This window comes from Salmo salar, chromosome ssa10, assembly GCF_905237065.1.
Source record: "Salmo salar chromosome ssa10, Ssal_v3.1, whole genome shotgun sequence".
Classification (NCBI taxonomy): Eukaryota; Metazoa; Chordata; class Actinopteri; order Salmoniformes; family Salmonidae; genus Salmo; species Salmo salar.
Window position 1 is genome coordinate 95,537,885 of NC_059451.1, and position 17,676 is coordinate 95,555,560.

Consider the following 17,676-nt stretch of genomic DNA (forward strand, 5'->3'; position numbering starts at 1 on the left):
GGAGTGGATGGGGAATGGGGGAAGTCTATGCATTTTTAATGAGAGTAACGCTAGTGGGCCTGTACCCATTAACACCTTAGTCAGAGACACCACTATTAGAGAGAGAAAAGGAGAGAGGGGTAGAGATGGGGGGGTGGAGGGAGGGGGATAAAGAGATGGAGAGATTTATGGAGAGTGAATGAGAATGAAGGAGAGAAGGTTTGGAAGGGAGACAGAATGATGGAGAGAATCGGGAAGAGGATGACAAGAGGGGTAATGGAGAGGTGGGTGGAGAAAGGGTCAAGGGAGGATAGAGAGAGTGATTGTGAGGAGTGTAGGTGATGTAGCAAGCAGTGGAGACAGAGGGGGGGGGTTGTTTGGTCTTCCTGTGCTTTGAGGATGAGAAACTCTGGAATACTCTTGTATTGGACAAAGCTGGCAGCTGTCACTCACTCAAACTGACAGACAGATAGGGTGGAGTGAATGTCAAGAAACAAATATCATCCACTCAACAGAGTAAACACACACACACACACACACACACACACACACACACACACACACACTTTAAAACAGTAATAAAAATGCTCTCGCTCTGACTCTCGCCATCACACACCCACACATACATCATGCATACACACCACACACAAACAGTAGTGTGTGTGTGTGTGTGTGTGTGTGTGTGGGGGGGGGGGTTCGGGATAGGGTTAAAACAAAACAAAAATAAGGAGTGCCTAGCACTTGGAGCCAGAGCTCATGCCTCATGCACATCCACCATTCCTTTCCACAACGCTCTAGCAAAACCCAAGCCTACTTGATGGTAATAGCACTCATCGTTGCCTCTAGTGGCCTGTTTTGAAGTCATCTCCCGACGTCCTGCTTACCTGGACGGACGTCGGATTCCGCCGTGGATTCTTAGCAACCTGGCTGGACAGCGACCAAAGGAGACCACGCACACACCCTGACAGTGTATTGCTTTGTTTTACAGAGACAAGAGAGGACCGCACTAAGAGACTGTTCAGACACTACACTGTGGGATCTTACGACAACGTCACCTCATACAGGTAAGACGCATGCACACACACATACACTTACACACACACAGATACGTACATATACTTACACACACACACACACACACACACACACACACACACACACACACACACACACACACACACACACACACACACACACACACACACACACACACACACACACACACACACACACACACACATACACAGACAGACACACACACACCACACAATGTAACAGACTCCCATATGTATTTATTTGGACAGTAAAAATCTATACAGTTGAAGTTGGAAGTTTACAAACACTTAGGTTGGAGTCATTAAAACTTGTTTTTCAACCACTCCACAAATTTCTTGTTAACAAACTACAGTTTTGGCAAGTCAGTTAGGACATCTGCCTTGTGCATGACACAAGTCATTTTTCCAAGAATTGTTTACAGACAGATTATTTCACTTATAATCCACTGTATCACAATTCCAGTGGGTCAGAAGTTTACATACACTAAGTTGACTGTGCCTTTAAACAGCTTGAAAAAAGACAGAAAATGATGTCATGGCTTTAGAAGTTTCTGATAGGCTAATTGACATAATTTGAGTCAATTGGAGGTGTACCTGTGGATGTATTTCAAGGCCTACCTTCAAACTCAGTGCCTCTTTGCTTGACATCATTGGAAAATCAAAAGAAATCAGCCAAGACCTCAGAATTTTTTTTTTAGACCTCCACAAGTCTGGTTCATCATTGAGAGCAATTTCCAAATGCCTGAAGGTACCACGTTCATCTGTGCAAACAATAATAGCCAAGTATAAACATCTTGGGACCACGCAGCCGTCATACCGCTCAGGAAGGAGACGCGTTCTGTCTCCTAGAGATGAACAGACTTTGTTGCAAAAAGTGCAAATCAATCCCAGAACAACAGCAAAAGACCTTGTGAAGATGCTGGAAGAAACAGGTACAAAAGTATCTATATCCACAGTATAACGACTATCTATATCTATATCGACATAACCTGAAAGGCTGCTCAGCAAGGAAGAAGCCTCTGCTCCAAAACCACCATAAAAAGGCCAGACTACGGTTTGCAACTGCACATGGGGACAAAGATCGTACTTTTTGGAGAAATGTCCTCTGGTCTGATGAAACAAAAATAGAACTGTTTGGCCATAATGACCATTGTTATGTTTGGAGGAAAAAGGGGGAGGCTTGCAAGCCGAAGAACACCATCCCAACCGTGAAGCATGGGGGTGGCAGCATCATGTTGTAGGATTGCTTTGCTGCCAGAGGGACTGGTGCACTTCACAAAATAGATGGCATCATAAGGTAGGAATATTATATATATATATATTGAAGCAACATCTCAAGACATCAGTCGGGAAGTTAAAGCTTGGTCACAAATAGGTCTTCCAAATGTACAATGACCCCAAGCATACTTCCAAAGTTGTGGCAAAATGGCTTAAGGACAACAAAGGCAAGGTATTGGAGTGGCCATCACAAAGCCCTGACCTCAATCCTATAGAAAATGTGTGGGCAGAACTGAAAAAGCGTGTGTGAGCAAGGGAGGCCTACAAACCTGACTCAGTTACACCAGCTCTGTCAGGAAGAATGGGCCAAAATTCAACCAACTTATTGTGGGAAGCTTGTGGAAGGCTACCCGAAATGTTTGACCCAAGTTAAACAATTTAAAGGCAATGCTACCGAATACTAATTGAGTGTATGTAAACTTCTGACCCACTGGGAATGTGATGAAAGAAATAAACGCTGAAATAAATTATTCTCTCTACTATTATTCTGACATTTCACATTCTTAAAAGAAAGTGGTGATCCTAACTGACCAAAGACAGGGCATTTTTACTAGGATTAAATGTCAGGAATTGTGAAAAACGGAGTTTAAATGTATTTGTCTAAGGTGTATGTAAGCTTCAAACTTCAACTGTATTTGGCCCTGTAATATCCAGCATTTTGGATTTGAGAAAGTTGCAGATGCACAAAGATCATGCCCCTAAAACATGGAAGGTTAGTATTTTGTGGGGGTATGATATACTGTATACGCTTCTGTAACGATTCAGTCATGATTAGCCATAATCATGACAGCATCCACATTAATGAAGAAGTGATCAGAAACATATTATATTATTATTTACAATAAACGTTACTCCAAAATGACACAATACATTATTTACCATTGATTTCTATTGGGCACAACATAATCCGAAACACAACGAAAACAAACTGCAAATGCATCCAATTAGTTTGTAGTCACACGCTTGATGTAGTCATTGCATGCTAGGAATATGGGACCAAATACTAAATGGTTTACTAAATGTAATACACTATAAGTGAATTTGTACAAATATGTATGACTCCTTCAAATGGGGGGGACGGGGGGGGGAGGGACGGGACTAAATACATAAAGTACTTTCATTTCTAAACAGTAAAACAGATATGCATGAAAATACCCTAAAATAGTTGTTGACATTCTGTACTGTCACCTCATATAAAACATTTGATCTCAAATCCAAAATGCTAGAGTTTAGAGCCAAATTAAAGGTTTTTGCTTCACTGTCCAAATAAATACTTAGGGGAGTGTAAATGAGAGTTATGTGATGCTGTTGCTGTCTAGTGGTGAGACAGGGTCAGTGCATTCTGCTTGCATTATACATAACTAAGCTCCCATTACCAAAACATGTGTGTGTGTTTGTGCATGTGTTTGAGTATGTCTCTCCTTCTCTTCCTTGTCCGTCTCTCTCTGAAATGTATTGTATATGACGTCTGTAATAAAGGAGTGTATGAGTGCTAGCTCTCGTGTAAATCATATGTGCAGGCTGAGAAAGAGGACAGTAGAAGAGGAGCTGCTATAGGACTGTGTTCTGATGTAAATTCACTGTAAATGTCAGAGTCAGCTTGTCAGGCGAGAGGAGCTTGGTATCAGAGGGTAGCTGTGGAGATAGAGAGAGCAGTTCTCCACCGCTTTAACAATGGGTACATAGTGAGTCATGAAGATCATGTGAGAGCTACAGCAGCTGAATAGGAGAGAATGTCAAAGCTCTTGAATGGAAGTCTATGGAATGGAGTTGTATGTGAATGGAAGTCTATGGAATGGAGTTGTATGTGAATGGAAGTCTATGGAATGGAGTTGTATGTGAATGGACGTCTATGGAATAGAGTTGTATGTGAATGGAAGTCTATGGAATGGAGTTGTATGTGAATGGAAGTCTATGGAATGGAGTTGTATGTGAATGGAAGTCTATGGAATGGAGTTGTATGTGAATGGAAGTCTATGGAATGGAGTTGTATGTGAATGGAAGACTATGCAATGGAGTTGTATGTGAATGGAAGTCTATGGAATGGAGTTGTATGTGAATGGAAGTCTATGGAATGTAGTTGTATGTGAATGGAAGTCTATGGAATGTAGTTGTATGTGAATGGAAGTATATGTAATGGAGTTGTATGTGAATGGAAGTCTATGGAATGGAGTTGTATGTGAATGGAAGTCTTTGGCATGCTGCTGTGAATTGCTACTTAGAGGGTTTATGGAACATGATTCTATGTAAGACTGTATAAATACATTGTGTGATATGATTCTGCCACAGTGTGTGTTTTTTTGCATATGAATGTATGGAAGATATTTTCAAAATGCCTGAGTTGAGCTGTATCTAAATGGGAGTTCATGAAATAGAATTGTGAATGCAACATTAGAGAGATTGAGAACATGGTTGGTTGAATGGAAACATAAAGCAAGGTATTCTGGAGCTATGGAGGGGAAACGTTTAAGCTGGAGTTGGATATGCAGGATGGAGGCTGAGAGAGGGATGAGAGGAAGAGATGTTGAACTGTAGGCATATCTATACACCGTATATCTCTCTGTATTTAGCATGTCCTCTAGTTAAATGATACTGTATCTCTGCAACCTCTGCCCCCTGACACAGGAGTTTTTCTCACGGGTCTCCAGGCCCTGTCAGCAGGGGCTCTATCTGCCCTGGGTAAGTGGCTGGGTAGCAGGCGTGGCAAACTGTTAACACAAGGTCAAACTCCAGATCTCCCTTGCCAGTGTGTGTGGTGTTGGGATGTCTACTGACCTGAGAGACTTTCACGAGACTGACACTCACAGTCATCTGCTTCACTAACTCTATGGGCTGTCTGGTGTCAGCCATGGCTTCTGACAGTCAGACGGTCAGTCAACAGTATATGGGTGTTGCTGAGAATGGGACATGATGCTGCTTTTACTGTGTGGCTACAGAGTGCGAGAATGTCGCTGGGAATACATGTGCTGTTGTTTTTGACGATTGAATTGTCTGGTTTGAACTGACATAATATGCACTCACTCACACACACACACACACACACACACACACACACACACACACACACACACACACACACACACACACACACACACACACACACACACACACACACACACACACACACACACAAACAAATAATACACACAATCTAGGTACTGTACAGCCCCAAGAGTTGATTGGGTCATCAGAGAAGGAGGTTCAGGTGTGTTTGTGTGTGTGTGTTTGTTTGCAAAGCCATTGGGTTCCTCTCTCCCTACATCACCCCCCACCCAGCTCTCTCTCTGCTCCCTATCCTTCCCCCTTCTCTCCCCTATCTATCCCTCTCTTTCCTTACCTCTTTCTCTCTCATTGTCCCTCTCCTCCGATCCCTGTTCCCTTTTCTCTACCATCTCTGGCTCTCTCTCCCCTTTTCTTCATTCCCCCCTGTCTCTTTGTCTCTTCTCTCAGTGAACTTGTTGCTGGACTCTTACTTGCTGTCCCTCTCCTCTCTACTCTCCAGTGATTACATCATAGAGGAGAAGAATGCTATGCTGCAGAAGAAAGAAAACGAAGGCTTCGGCTTCGTCCTGCGGGGAGCCAAAGGTACAAAAACACACACACACACACTCACACACACACATAGGTGAATACCTTTGCTAATTAATCAAGTGTTTTAGTGCTTGGCCATAAGACTGGAACAGACAACTTCTCTCTCTATACCTCCAGGACCAGCCTGGAGCTCCAAACACATATTTTCACAAAGCTTGACTTTATACCTTATTACTAAAGCAGGCTGTTTTGATCACTGTCACTGCTGCCTCCAAGGCCCTGCTAGCTACTTTCTTCATGTCATAGGCTGTCTGTGTGTGTGTCATTACAGGTCTGTGAGCTCCTCTGCAGGTGTTCTGAGTGTGGGGTATGAGATGTGGTGGGTTGATGTGAGGAGTTCTAGACCTCTTTCACTGAGTCACACAGTATGCCTTATTTACCTATGAACCAACATGACTGGCTTTGATCAACCCCACATTGTCTCTTTATGAGTGTGTGTATGTGTGTGTCTGTCTAGCCCTTGTGGTGGCGTCATCCTAAAATGAACTGTTCGTTGAATCCCCCATCTGTTCCTCACACATTGTATTCAGAGACAGAAATTACTTTCTCTCCAATTTGTATCTTTATTTCTTCTCATTCATTGATTCCTTCACTGTCTTTCTTTTGTTCTATTCTTCTCTTGTCTTGTCTTTCACCCCTTCCCTCCGCTTTACTATTAGTCTTTATCCTCTACTACTTCACACACACACACACACACACACACACACACACACACATTCCAGCTCCCCATGCTGGTTACTATAGCAACCCCTCACGGGCACCAAACCCAGGAGTCAGAGTGTGTTTGTTGCTCCTCCATCTCTATATTTATATTTTAGTCATTTAGCAGACACTCTTATCCAGAGTGACGTACAGGAGCATTTAGGGTTAAGTGCCTTGCTCAAGGGCACATCGACTGATATTTCACCTAATTGGCTCAGGGTTTTGAACCAGTGACCTTTCCGTTACTGTCCGAACGCTCTTAACTGCTAGGCTGCCTGCCTCTCTCTCCCCTGCTCTCTGTCTCTACATCTCTTTCTTACTCCACCTTTCCCTACCTCTAAACACTAAAGCAATGAAGGCTAGAGAGAGAGGGAGAGACTAGTCTGTAGCTCCATGTCAACAAACAGTTGACATGGAGTCTAATGTAGAGCCAATAGCTTTCTTTTCAATATTTCAATTTGTCTACCTTTTTCTCCTCCTTTTCCAATTTCCAACAGTCAACTTTCCCCCACTCTAGATGTATCCCTCCCTCTCTCCTCTCTTTAGCTTGTCTCCTTCTTTCTCTCCCTCCATCTTCCCATGTGCCTCAGATAAAACTGAACAGATTGTCTTTCATAGTGGGGTCATGTCTCTCTCACACACACACACACACACACACACACACACACACACACACACACACACACACACACACACACACACACACACACACACACATACATACATACATACATACATACATACATACATACATACATACATACATACATACATACAGTGAGGGAAAAAAAGTATTTTATCCCCTGCTGATTTTGTACGTTTGCCCACTGACAAAGAAATGATCAGTCTATAATTTCAATGGTAGGTTTATTTGAACAGTGAGAGACAGAATAACAACAAAAAAATCCAGAAAAACGCATGTCAAAAATGTTATAAATTGATTTGCATTTTAATGAGGGAAATAAGTATTTGACCCTCTCTCAATCAGAAAGATTTCTGGCTCCCAGGTGTCTTTTATACAGGTAATAAACTGAGATTAGGAGCACACTCTTAAAGGGAGTGCTCCTAATCTCAGTTTGTTACCTGTATAAAAGACACCTGTCCACAGAAGCAATCAATCAATCAGATTCCAAACTCTCCACCATGGCCAAGACCAAAGAGCTCTCCAAGGATGTCAGGGACAAGATTGTAGACCTACACAAGGCTGGAATGGGCTACAAGACCATCACCAAGCAGCTTGGTGAGAAGGTGACAACAAATGGAAGAAACACAAAAGAACTGTCAATCTCCCTCGGCCTGGGGCTCCATGCAAGATCTCACCTCGTGGAGTTGCAATGATCATGAGAACGGTGAGGAATCAGCCCAGAACTACACGGGAGGATCTTGTCAATGATCTCAAGGCAGCTGGGACCATAGTCACCAAGAAAACAATTGGTAACACATTACGCCGTGAAGGACTGAAATCCTGCAGCGCCCGCAAGGTCCCCCTGCTCAAGAAAGCACATATACATACCCGTCTGAAGTTTGCCAATGAACATCTGAATGATTCAGAGGACAACTGGGTGAAAGTGTTGTGGTCAGATGAGACCAAATTGGAGCTCTTTGGCATCAACTCAACTCGCCGTGTTTGGAGGAGGAGGAATGCTGCCTATGACCCCAAGAATACCATCCCCACCGTCAAACATGGAGGTGGAAACATTATGCTTTGGGGGTGTTTTTCTGCTAAGGGGACAGGACAACTTCACCGCATCAAAGGGACAATGGACGGGGCCATGTACCGTCAAATCTTGGGTGAGAACCTCCTTCCCTCAGCCAGGGCATTGAAAATGTGTCGTGGATGGGTATTCCAGCATGAAAATGACCCAAAACACATGGCCAAGGCAACAAAGGAGTGGCTCAAGAAGAAGCACATTAAGGTCTTAGAGTGGCCTAGCCAGTCTCCAGACTTTAATCCCATAGAAAATCTGTGGAGGGAGCTGAAGGTTCAAGTTGCCAAACGTCAGCCTCGAAACCTTAAGGACTTGGAGAAGATCTGCAAAGAGGAGTGAGACAAAATCCCTCCTGAGATGTGTGCAAACCTGGTGGCCAACTACAAGAAAGGTCTGACCTCTGTGATTGCCAACAAGGGTTTTGCCACCAAGTTCTAAGTCATGTTTTGCAGAGGGGGTCAAATACTTATTTCCCTCATTAAAATGCAAATCAATTTATAACATTTTTGACATGCGTTTTCTGGATTTCTTTGTTGTTATTCTGTCTCTCACTGTTCAAATAAACCTACCATTAAAATTATAAACTCATATTTTCTTTGTAAGTGGGCAATTGTAGAAAATCAGCAGGGGATCAAATACTTTTTTCCCCCACTGTACATACATTGCAGGTGCCTCTGGGAGCTCTCCTTTGTAGGTGGTTTAGTTGGCCTCAATTGGATTAAATAGAGGGTGTGTGTAGTACACAGTAGCTCTATCCCCAGGTGTGTGTGTGTAATCTGATTTTCAGTGTGAGAGTGATTAAAGTAATACTGTTGAGTGAAAGGGTCTCTCCCTGTCACACCACCTTACCGTTCCTACATAGTCCATCTGTAAATAGCCCACCCAATCTACCTACCTCATCCCCATATTGTTTTTATTTACTTTGCTGCTCTTTTGCACACCAGTATCACTACTTACACACCATCATCTGCTCATCATCATCTGCTCATCTATCACTCCAGTGTTAATCTGCTAAATTGTAATTACTTTGCTACTATGGCCTATTTATTGCCTTACCTCCTCATGCCATTTGCACACACAGTATATAGACTTTATTTTTTTTCTATTGTGTTATTGACTGTACGCTTGTTTGTTCCATGTGTAACTCCATGTGTTGTTTCTGTCGCACTGCTTTGCTTTATCTTGGCCAGGCTGCAGTTGTAAATGAGAACTTGTTCTCAACTAGCTTACCTGGATAAATAAAGGTGAAATAAAAAAATAAAAACACTATACCATCTCACTCTATTAGAAACACACATTCACTTACAGGCTGCTGTGTGTATCTACTTCTATGTGTACCTCTATGAGTTTAAGGTGTGTTCTCTTTTCCATGGCAGATGTGCGTGGGTGATACTCTCACGATTCAGTGTACCTTACGGAGGATTCCAAGATTAATGCTGTATGTGTATTTCTTGTGTTCAAACATCTATCCATGTTTGGATATTTGGTCATTCTCTCTGTGTGTTCCCAGCTGAGACGCCTATTGAGGAGTTCACCCCAACACCTGCATTCCCTGCCCTCCAGTACCTGGAGTCTGTCGACGTAGAGGGAGTGGCCTGGAGGGCTGGGCTTAGGACAGGAGACTTCCTCATAGAGGTAACTACACCCCCTCTCCTCTTCTCCTATCTCCTCTCCAACCCCATGGACTAGCCCCACTGCCTCTCAGGTCTCTGTCTGCTGACCTCCAGCCGTGTGTATATGTGTGCATGGCATTCGTGCGTGTGTGTGTTCCAGGTGCACGGAGTGAACGTGGTGAAGGTGGGCCATAAGCAGGTGGTGTCTCTGATCAGACAGGGGGGCAACAGCCTGCTGATGAAGGTGGTCTCTGTCACACGCAAACCTGAGTCTGAGGAGGTGGTCCGCAAGAAAGGTGAGCAGCATGTCCCTCATCAAGTTACTATGAGTCATATATAATGAGTATCTACAGTCCTGTGATTGTATCATGTATATGTGGGCCTGTATCCACATAGCGTCTCGGAGTAGGAGTGGTGATCTAGGATCAGTTTAGCCTTTTAGATCATAATGAATAAGATTATATGGACAAATCCTAGATCAGCACTCCTACTCTGAGATGCTTTGTGTTGATACTCGCCCTGGTGTGCTGGAGTGGACAAGTTGAAAAATGGGACTTCCACTACTGCCTGTCCCTCATTGCAGATGTAATCTCCTCCTCCTTCAGTCCAGTGTCACATTATTAGCTGGTCCATGTATTTGATCTCTGGCATATAGCCATTAGGTTCTTCAATTCTAGGTTCTGTATTAGTATGTTGTCATGGATATGGCAGTTGGCACTAGATGACCTGATATATTTGAGAAGGATCTGTATGTTCCTGTCATCCAGGTGATTTCACCACTTTACCAAACTGTAAATTCATGTGGTTTCCATGTCAACGGCATCTCATCTCATCCCTGTGCTAAACAGCTCCCACTCTCTCCAGCTACTAAGACCTCGGGAAAGTGTATGTGTGTGTGTCTCCTTGGGTGAGCGAGACAGACAGATACACATGTAGGATCTTAATTTGATCACCCTGTTGCAGGAGAACTTAGATGTATTTGAGGTTTTAGTTGGTTTACTATTTTTGTGAGGACTTTTGGTACTCACAAGTAGAGAGAGAGAGAGAGAGAGAGAGAGAGAGAGAGAGAGAGAGAGAGAGAGAGAGAGAGAGAGAGAGAGAGAGAGAGAGAGAGAGAGAGAGAGAGAGAGAGAGAGAGAGAGAGAGAGAGAGAGAGAGAGAGAGAGAGAGAGAGAGAGAGAGAGAGAGAGAGAGAGAGAGAGAGAGAGAGAGAGAGAGAGAGAGAGAGAGAGAGAGAGAGAGAGAGAGAGAGAGAGAGAGAGAGAGAGAGAGAGAGAGAGAGAGAGAGAGAGAGAGAGAGAGAGAGAGAGAGAGAGAGAGAGAGAGAGAGAGAGAGAGAGAGAGAGAGAGAGAGAGAGAGAGAGAGAGAGAGAGAGAGAGAGATAACAGAGTCGATATGGAGGTCTTTAAGTAGTCAGTCTGTGATTGAAACTGAACATGACAGACATGTATTGTTGCTGGGATTGAAGTTGCGTGAATCCCCTCAAAAAATAAGGAAGATTTGCATATCCAGGATCAGTGGTGTAAAGTACTTAAGTAAAAATATTTTAAGTACTACTTAAGTCGTTTTTTGAGGTATATGTACTTTATGTTTACTTTTGATACTTAAGTATATTTACAACCAAATGCTTTGTAACTTTTACTCAAGTAGGATTTTACTGGGTGACTTTCACTTTTACTTGAGTCACTTTCTAGTAAGGTATCTTTACTTTTACTCAAGTATGAACATTGAGTACTTTTTCCACTACTGTCCAGGATGTTGTATTTTCCCAAGAAGTTATCATTTTTGACAATTAAAATGGAATATGTCTTACTTAAGTAATGCTTTGACAGTGGTTAAAGACAGTGACAACAGTAATACACTTGATTACACTGAGATGACAGTGTATTTATCCACCTAATTTGAGGAAATTAGTTTGTTCTGAAGATCTACCGCTTGGTCATGATGAAGTCCCCACTTCCTCTAATTTCATTAGAGGACTCAGGTCAGGAGTGTACAGTGTGTGTTTTGGTCAGTATAGAGTGTGAGAGGGCGGAGACAGAAACGCATCAGAGAGGTGTGCTGAACGCGGAACAAGGGAGAGCTCGGTTTGTTGTTTTGAAAGTCTCGAAAAAAGTGTTCTAATGAAAAAGTTTGGTTACTAGTTACCTTTTGAATTTGGATCCCGCAACCTGGTTAGCCTCAGTTGCTGGGACCGTTACATCTGTTCAGGGATCCTGCCAACCAAAAGTCTGATGAGCTGCTTGGTGTAGCAGCTAGCTTAGCTGCTAGCTTACTAGCTATCAAGCTAGAAAAGTTTCCTTGACAGCTTGAACACAGCCCGCAAAGCGGTTACGCTTGTGCCGATCTTGTGACTGTCTAAATCCCTGCTGTTTGTTTCTGTTTCCATCTGCCCTGCGACCTGCCCTGTCTGGAACTGTGGGGCACCAATGCTAGTCTATGTTGCTACCATGAAATCCAAAGCCAATGGTGGGAGTAATGGAGAGGACAGTTTCTCTATCACAGGTGAAAGATTTTTTAAATGAACAATAGGGGTTCTACAAGCAGTTGTTACAACAACAGGAAAATAGCTTCAAGATCTTTGTTGAAATACTGATTGACTCAACTAACAAAAGAATGGACGATCTGACTAAAGACGTCATGGACCTTTAAGAACAGTTTTCAGTTGTCCCAGGAGAGGTGGATGTCCTGAAAAAACTTGCAGAAAGATGACAACAAACTGTAAGTCTACGCAAGATGACATCAGCATAGTCTGTGAATCATTATTAACAATGACTGGGAAAACAAACTATCTAGAGGGACAGTCCAGGAGGAATAACATTGTTGTGGATGGCAAACCAGTCTTCACATGAGAACTGGGCAGAGTCTGAGGAGAAAGTAAAAACAATGATCACTGAAAAGCTGATCATTGAAGATTGAGGTGGAGCACGCCCACAGGTCTGGAAAACCTGTAACCCGCCCAGGTGATAGACAGAGGCTGATAGTGGTCAAGTTGCTGAGGTTTAAGGACAAGATGGCTGTTCTGGAGAGAGCCAAGAACATGAGAGGAACCAACATCTTCCTTAACGAAGACTACTTGGAAGCTGTGCGCCAGAGGGGGAAATAACTTATCCCAGCCATGAAAGCTGCCAGAGAGCGTTGGGACATTGCTTAAATCTGCTATGACAGGCTCATTGTCCATCCTCCCTCCCAAAATACTGAGTGGAGGGAGAGAGACAAGTTTCCGGGTTAGAAGCTTCAGCCCCACATCACACACACCAACTGACACTCACAAGTGCCTGATTGACTGACTCTATTGGCCAAACCATGTTCTTGTCATTCTTTGTGTGTTTTCTTTCTTCATTTTACTTCTATCTCTGATAAGCTACTCAGGAAAGGACTGAAAATAGTCCATATTGATATATGTAGCCTTAGAAATAAGATTCATGAAATCAATATCTTTCTAACATTGGATAACATTCATATATTGTTTCTCTTTGAAACTCACTTAGATAATTCCTTTGATGATACAGCAGTAGCAATACAAGGATATAACATCTACAGAACAGACAGAAATGCTAATGGGGGAGGTGTTACTGTATATGTTCAGAGCCATATTCCTGTAAAGTTTAGAGATGACCTTATGTCTAATGTTGTTGAAGTGTTGTGGTTGCAAGTTAACCTGCCTCATCTAAAGACTCACTTTTGGAGTGTTGCTATAGGCCACCAACAGTCAGTACTGTATCTCAAATCAAATCAAATTGTATTTGTCACATTCGCTGAGTCCAACATGTGTAGACTTTACTGTGAAATGCTTACTTATGAGCCCTTTCCAAAAAATGCAGAGTTAAAAAGTAAAAAAAAAATGCAAAAAATTAAAAAAAAATAGTAACACAATAAAACAACAATAATATATACTACTGGTAGTAGTACTGGTACCGAGTCCCTGTGCAGGGGTACGAGGTAGTTGAGATAATATGTACATGCAAGTAGGGGTGAAAGTGACTAGGCAATCAGTATAGATAATAAACAGAGTAGCAGCAACGTGCAGTGCATTCCGAAAGTATTCAGACCCCTTCCCCTTTTCCACATTTTGTGACATTACAGCCTTATTCTAAAATTGATCAAATAATTGTTTTCCTCATCAATCTACACACAATACCCCATAATGACAAAGTGCAAACATATTTTTTGACATTTTTCAAAATGTATAAAAAATTAAAAACAGAAATACCTTATTTACATAAGTAATCAGACCCTATGCTATGAGACTCGAAAGTGAGCTCAGGTGCATCCTGTTTCCATTGATCATCCTTGAGATCTTTCTACAACTTGATTGGAGTACACCTGTGGTAAATTCAATTGATTAGACATGATTTGGAAAGGCACACACCTGTTTATATAAGGTCCCAGAGTTGACAGTGCATGTCAGAGAAAAATCCAAGCCATGAGGTCGAAGGAATTGTCCGTAGAGCTCTGAGACAGGATTGTGTCAAGGCACAGATCTGGGGAAGGGTACAAAAAAGCTCAGCAGCATTTAAGGTCCCCAAGAACACAGTGGCCTCCATCATACTTAAATGGAAGCCGTTTGGAATGACCAAGACTCTTCCTAGAGCTGGCCGACCGGCCAAACTGAGCAATCAGAGGAAAAGGGCCTTGGTCAGTGAGCTCCGGAGTTCCTCTGTGGAAATGGGAGAACCTTCCAGAAGGACAACCATCTCTGCAGCACTCCACCAATCAGGCCTTTATGGTAGAGTGGCCAGATGGAAGCCACTTCTCAGTAAAAGGCACATGACAGCCCACTTGGAGTTTGCCAAAAGGCACCTAAAAGACTCTCAGACCATGAGAAAAAAGATTCTCTGGTCTGGTGAAACCAAGATTGAACTCTTTGGCCTGAACACCAAGCGTCATGTCTGGAGGAAACTTGGCACCATCCCTACAGTGAAGCATGGTGGTGGCAGCATCATGCTGTGGGGATGTTTTTCAGCGGCAGGGACCCAGCCAGAGCACGGACTTGAACGAACATCTCTTGAAAATAGCTGTGCAGCGGCGCTCCACATCCAACCTGACAGAGCTTGAGAGGAACTACAGAGAAGAATGGGAGAAACTCCCCAAATACAGTTGTACCAAGCTTGTAGCGTCATGCCCAAGAAGACTTGAGGCTGTAATCTCTGCCAAAAGTGCTTCAACAAGGTACTGAGTAAAGGGTCTGAATGCTAATGTATATGTGATATTTATGTTTTTTATTTGTAATACATTTGCAAATATAAAAAAAATGTAACATCTCAGATTGTCATGCCTTCATTCCGACTTTATGCCATATTCGGTAATACCGGCACTGAAAAAAACCATCTCATAGAGAATGCTAACTAATTGCTAACAAGAGTATTACAAACATTTTGTACAGTTTCTAACCTAAACTATACTAGTAAGTCAAAAATGCTACTCACAGTTTGCTGCACACACAAAACAAATATTAGCCAGCAAGGCTCTTGATCCAGGAGGGGATTCTCTGCTGTTACCAAGCGAATGCTTGATTTTGGAAGATAGCATAACAAGCTACTAAATTAGTAAACCAAATGCACAACTACAGAGCATTTAGCACTACCTTAATAGTTATAAGATATCTAGCTGGCAAACATTTAGTTGTGAATTCCATACTGTAATTAGATCACCTGGTGCATGCTGCACAACAATGAGTGACTCACAAGGCTCTGGTCTCTCGTTGTTGTATGCTTGTAAACAAACACCACGTGACACGTGACTGTGGACTACCATAAACTTCATAAGGATGTGACAGGTGAAATGAAGAACACAATGTTATGTATTGCCTAACTTTTTTCACAAGAGGACTGCAGGTATTTACTTAAAAAGTAGCTACAAATATTCAAATGTATTAAAAAAGAATCCAAATACCCCGGTATATGGTATATACGGTTTACCCCCCAAGCCTAGTGTGGACCAGAAGTCCCCACAATAATTAATAGTAAACAAACTAAAAGTATTAGGGTTAGAATTAGGGTTAGAATTAGGTTTAGGGTTAGGGTTAGGAGCTAGGGTTAATTGTAGGGTTAAGGTTAGGCTTAGGGTTAGGGTTAAGGTTAGGGTTAGGTTTAGGGTTAGGGAAAATATAATTTTTAATGGGACTGTTTGTGTGTCTCCACAGGATTAGTTATAGAAGACTGTGTGTGTGTGTGTGTGTGTGTGTGTGTGTGTGTGTGTGTGTGTGTGTGTGTGTGTGTGTGTGTGTGTGTGTGTGTGTGTGTGTGTGTGTGTGTGTGTGTTGGAGTGTGTGTGTGTGTGTGTTTGTTGGAGTGTGTGTGTGTGTGTTTGTTGGAGTGTTAGTGTAGTGTGTGTTGCAGTGACAGTGTAGTGTGTGGGTAGAATCCAATGAGTGTACATAGAGACGGTGTGATTGAGTCAGTTCAAATAAAAAGGGGGTCAATGTAAATAGTCTGGGTAGCTTTTGATTAGCTGTTCAGTAGTCTTATGACTTGAGGGTAGAAGCTGTTCAGGAGCCTTTTGGTCCCAGACTTGGTGCTCCGGCACCACCTGCCGTGTGGTAGCAGAGAGAACAGTCTATGACTTGGGTGGCAGGAGTCTTTGACAATTTTGGTGGGCTTCACCTGGTATAGAGGTCCTTCCTGGATGGCAGGGAGCTCGGCCCGAGTGTTGTACCGGGCCGTACGTGCCTTATGGTTGGATACCAAGCGGTTGCCATACCAAGTGGTGATGCAGCCAGTCAAGATGTTTCTTAAGGATCGGTGTCCCGCTAGCGGGATTTTAAACATTTATGCACATATGTGTTTTATAACGGCTGAAAGCTTAAATTCTTGTTAATCTAACTGCACTGTCCGATTTACAGTAGCTATTACATCAAAAACATGCCATGCGATTGTTTGAGGACGGCGCCCCACATCAAAATATTTTTCCATCGGCACAGGTTTCATACATTCACATATAGCGATTAAATATTCACTTACTTTTTGAAAATCTTCCTCCGATTTGTCATCCAAAGGGTCCCCAAAGGGTCCCAGGTAGTCATTTAGACAGGTTACCTTGGTGTTCTTGGGCGCAGGGACTATGGTGGTATGCTTGAAACATGTAGGTATTACAGACTGGGTCAGAGAGAGATAGAAAATGTCAGTGAAGACACTTGCCAGCTGGTCAGCGCATGCGTTGGGTAGGCGTCCTGGTAATCCGTCTGACCCTGTTGCCTTGTGAATGTTAACCTGTTTAAAGGTCTTACTCACATCTGGATAATATGTATGAAATGCTTGATAATGTGTTTGATGCTTTCAGATACTGTAGATCCATTTTCTGGGTGACCTGAATATAGACTGGTTTTCATCAGGCTGTGCCTGTAATCTGGGTCAGGCTGTCAATCAACCATGTGTATTGATCGAATTACCAATGCTGCATAACTTTGTTCTAAAGCCGTATCCATACCCATTAGATGTAGTGACCATAATATAGTGGCTATATCCAGAAAAGGCAAAGTTCCAAAGACTCGGCCCAAAATAGTGTAAACGTTTTGTAATGATTCCTATGTTGAAGATGTAAAAAATATTTGTTGGTCTAATGAGGAGCATCCAGACGCTGCACTTATGCATTTATGAAATTGTTTCTTACAGTTATTGATAAGCATGCACCTACTAAGAAACTGACTTTTAGAACTGTTAAGACTGTGGATTGATGAGGAATTTAACAATTTTATGTTTGAGAGAGATGAAGCAAAAGGAGTGGCTAATAAGTCTGGCTGCACAGCA

At 42.6% G+C, this 17,676-nt stretch overlaps 1 protein-coding gene across 1 annotated transcript in view; it reads left to right on the forward strand.

Annotated features, from left to right (window-relative positions):
* LOC106561231 (SH3 and multiple ankyrin repeat domains protein 3) overlaps nucleotides 1–17,676 on the forward strand; it is a 417,309-nt gene that overhangs the window by 377,235 nt on the left and 22,398 nt on the right. Inside the window, exons 16-19 of the mRNA XM_045688739.1 lie at nucleotides 968–1,043; nucleotides 5,815–5,897; nucleotides 9,825–9,949; nucleotides 10,088–10,223. Of these exons, the coding sequence (XP_045544695.1) occupies nucleotides 968–1,043; nucleotides 5,815–5,897; nucleotides 9,825–9,949; nucleotides 10,088–10,223 (420 nt within the window). The remainder of the gene's footprint in view (nucleotides 1–967; nucleotides 1,044–5,814; nucleotides 5,898–9,824; nucleotides 9,950–10,087; nucleotides 10,224–17,676) is intronic.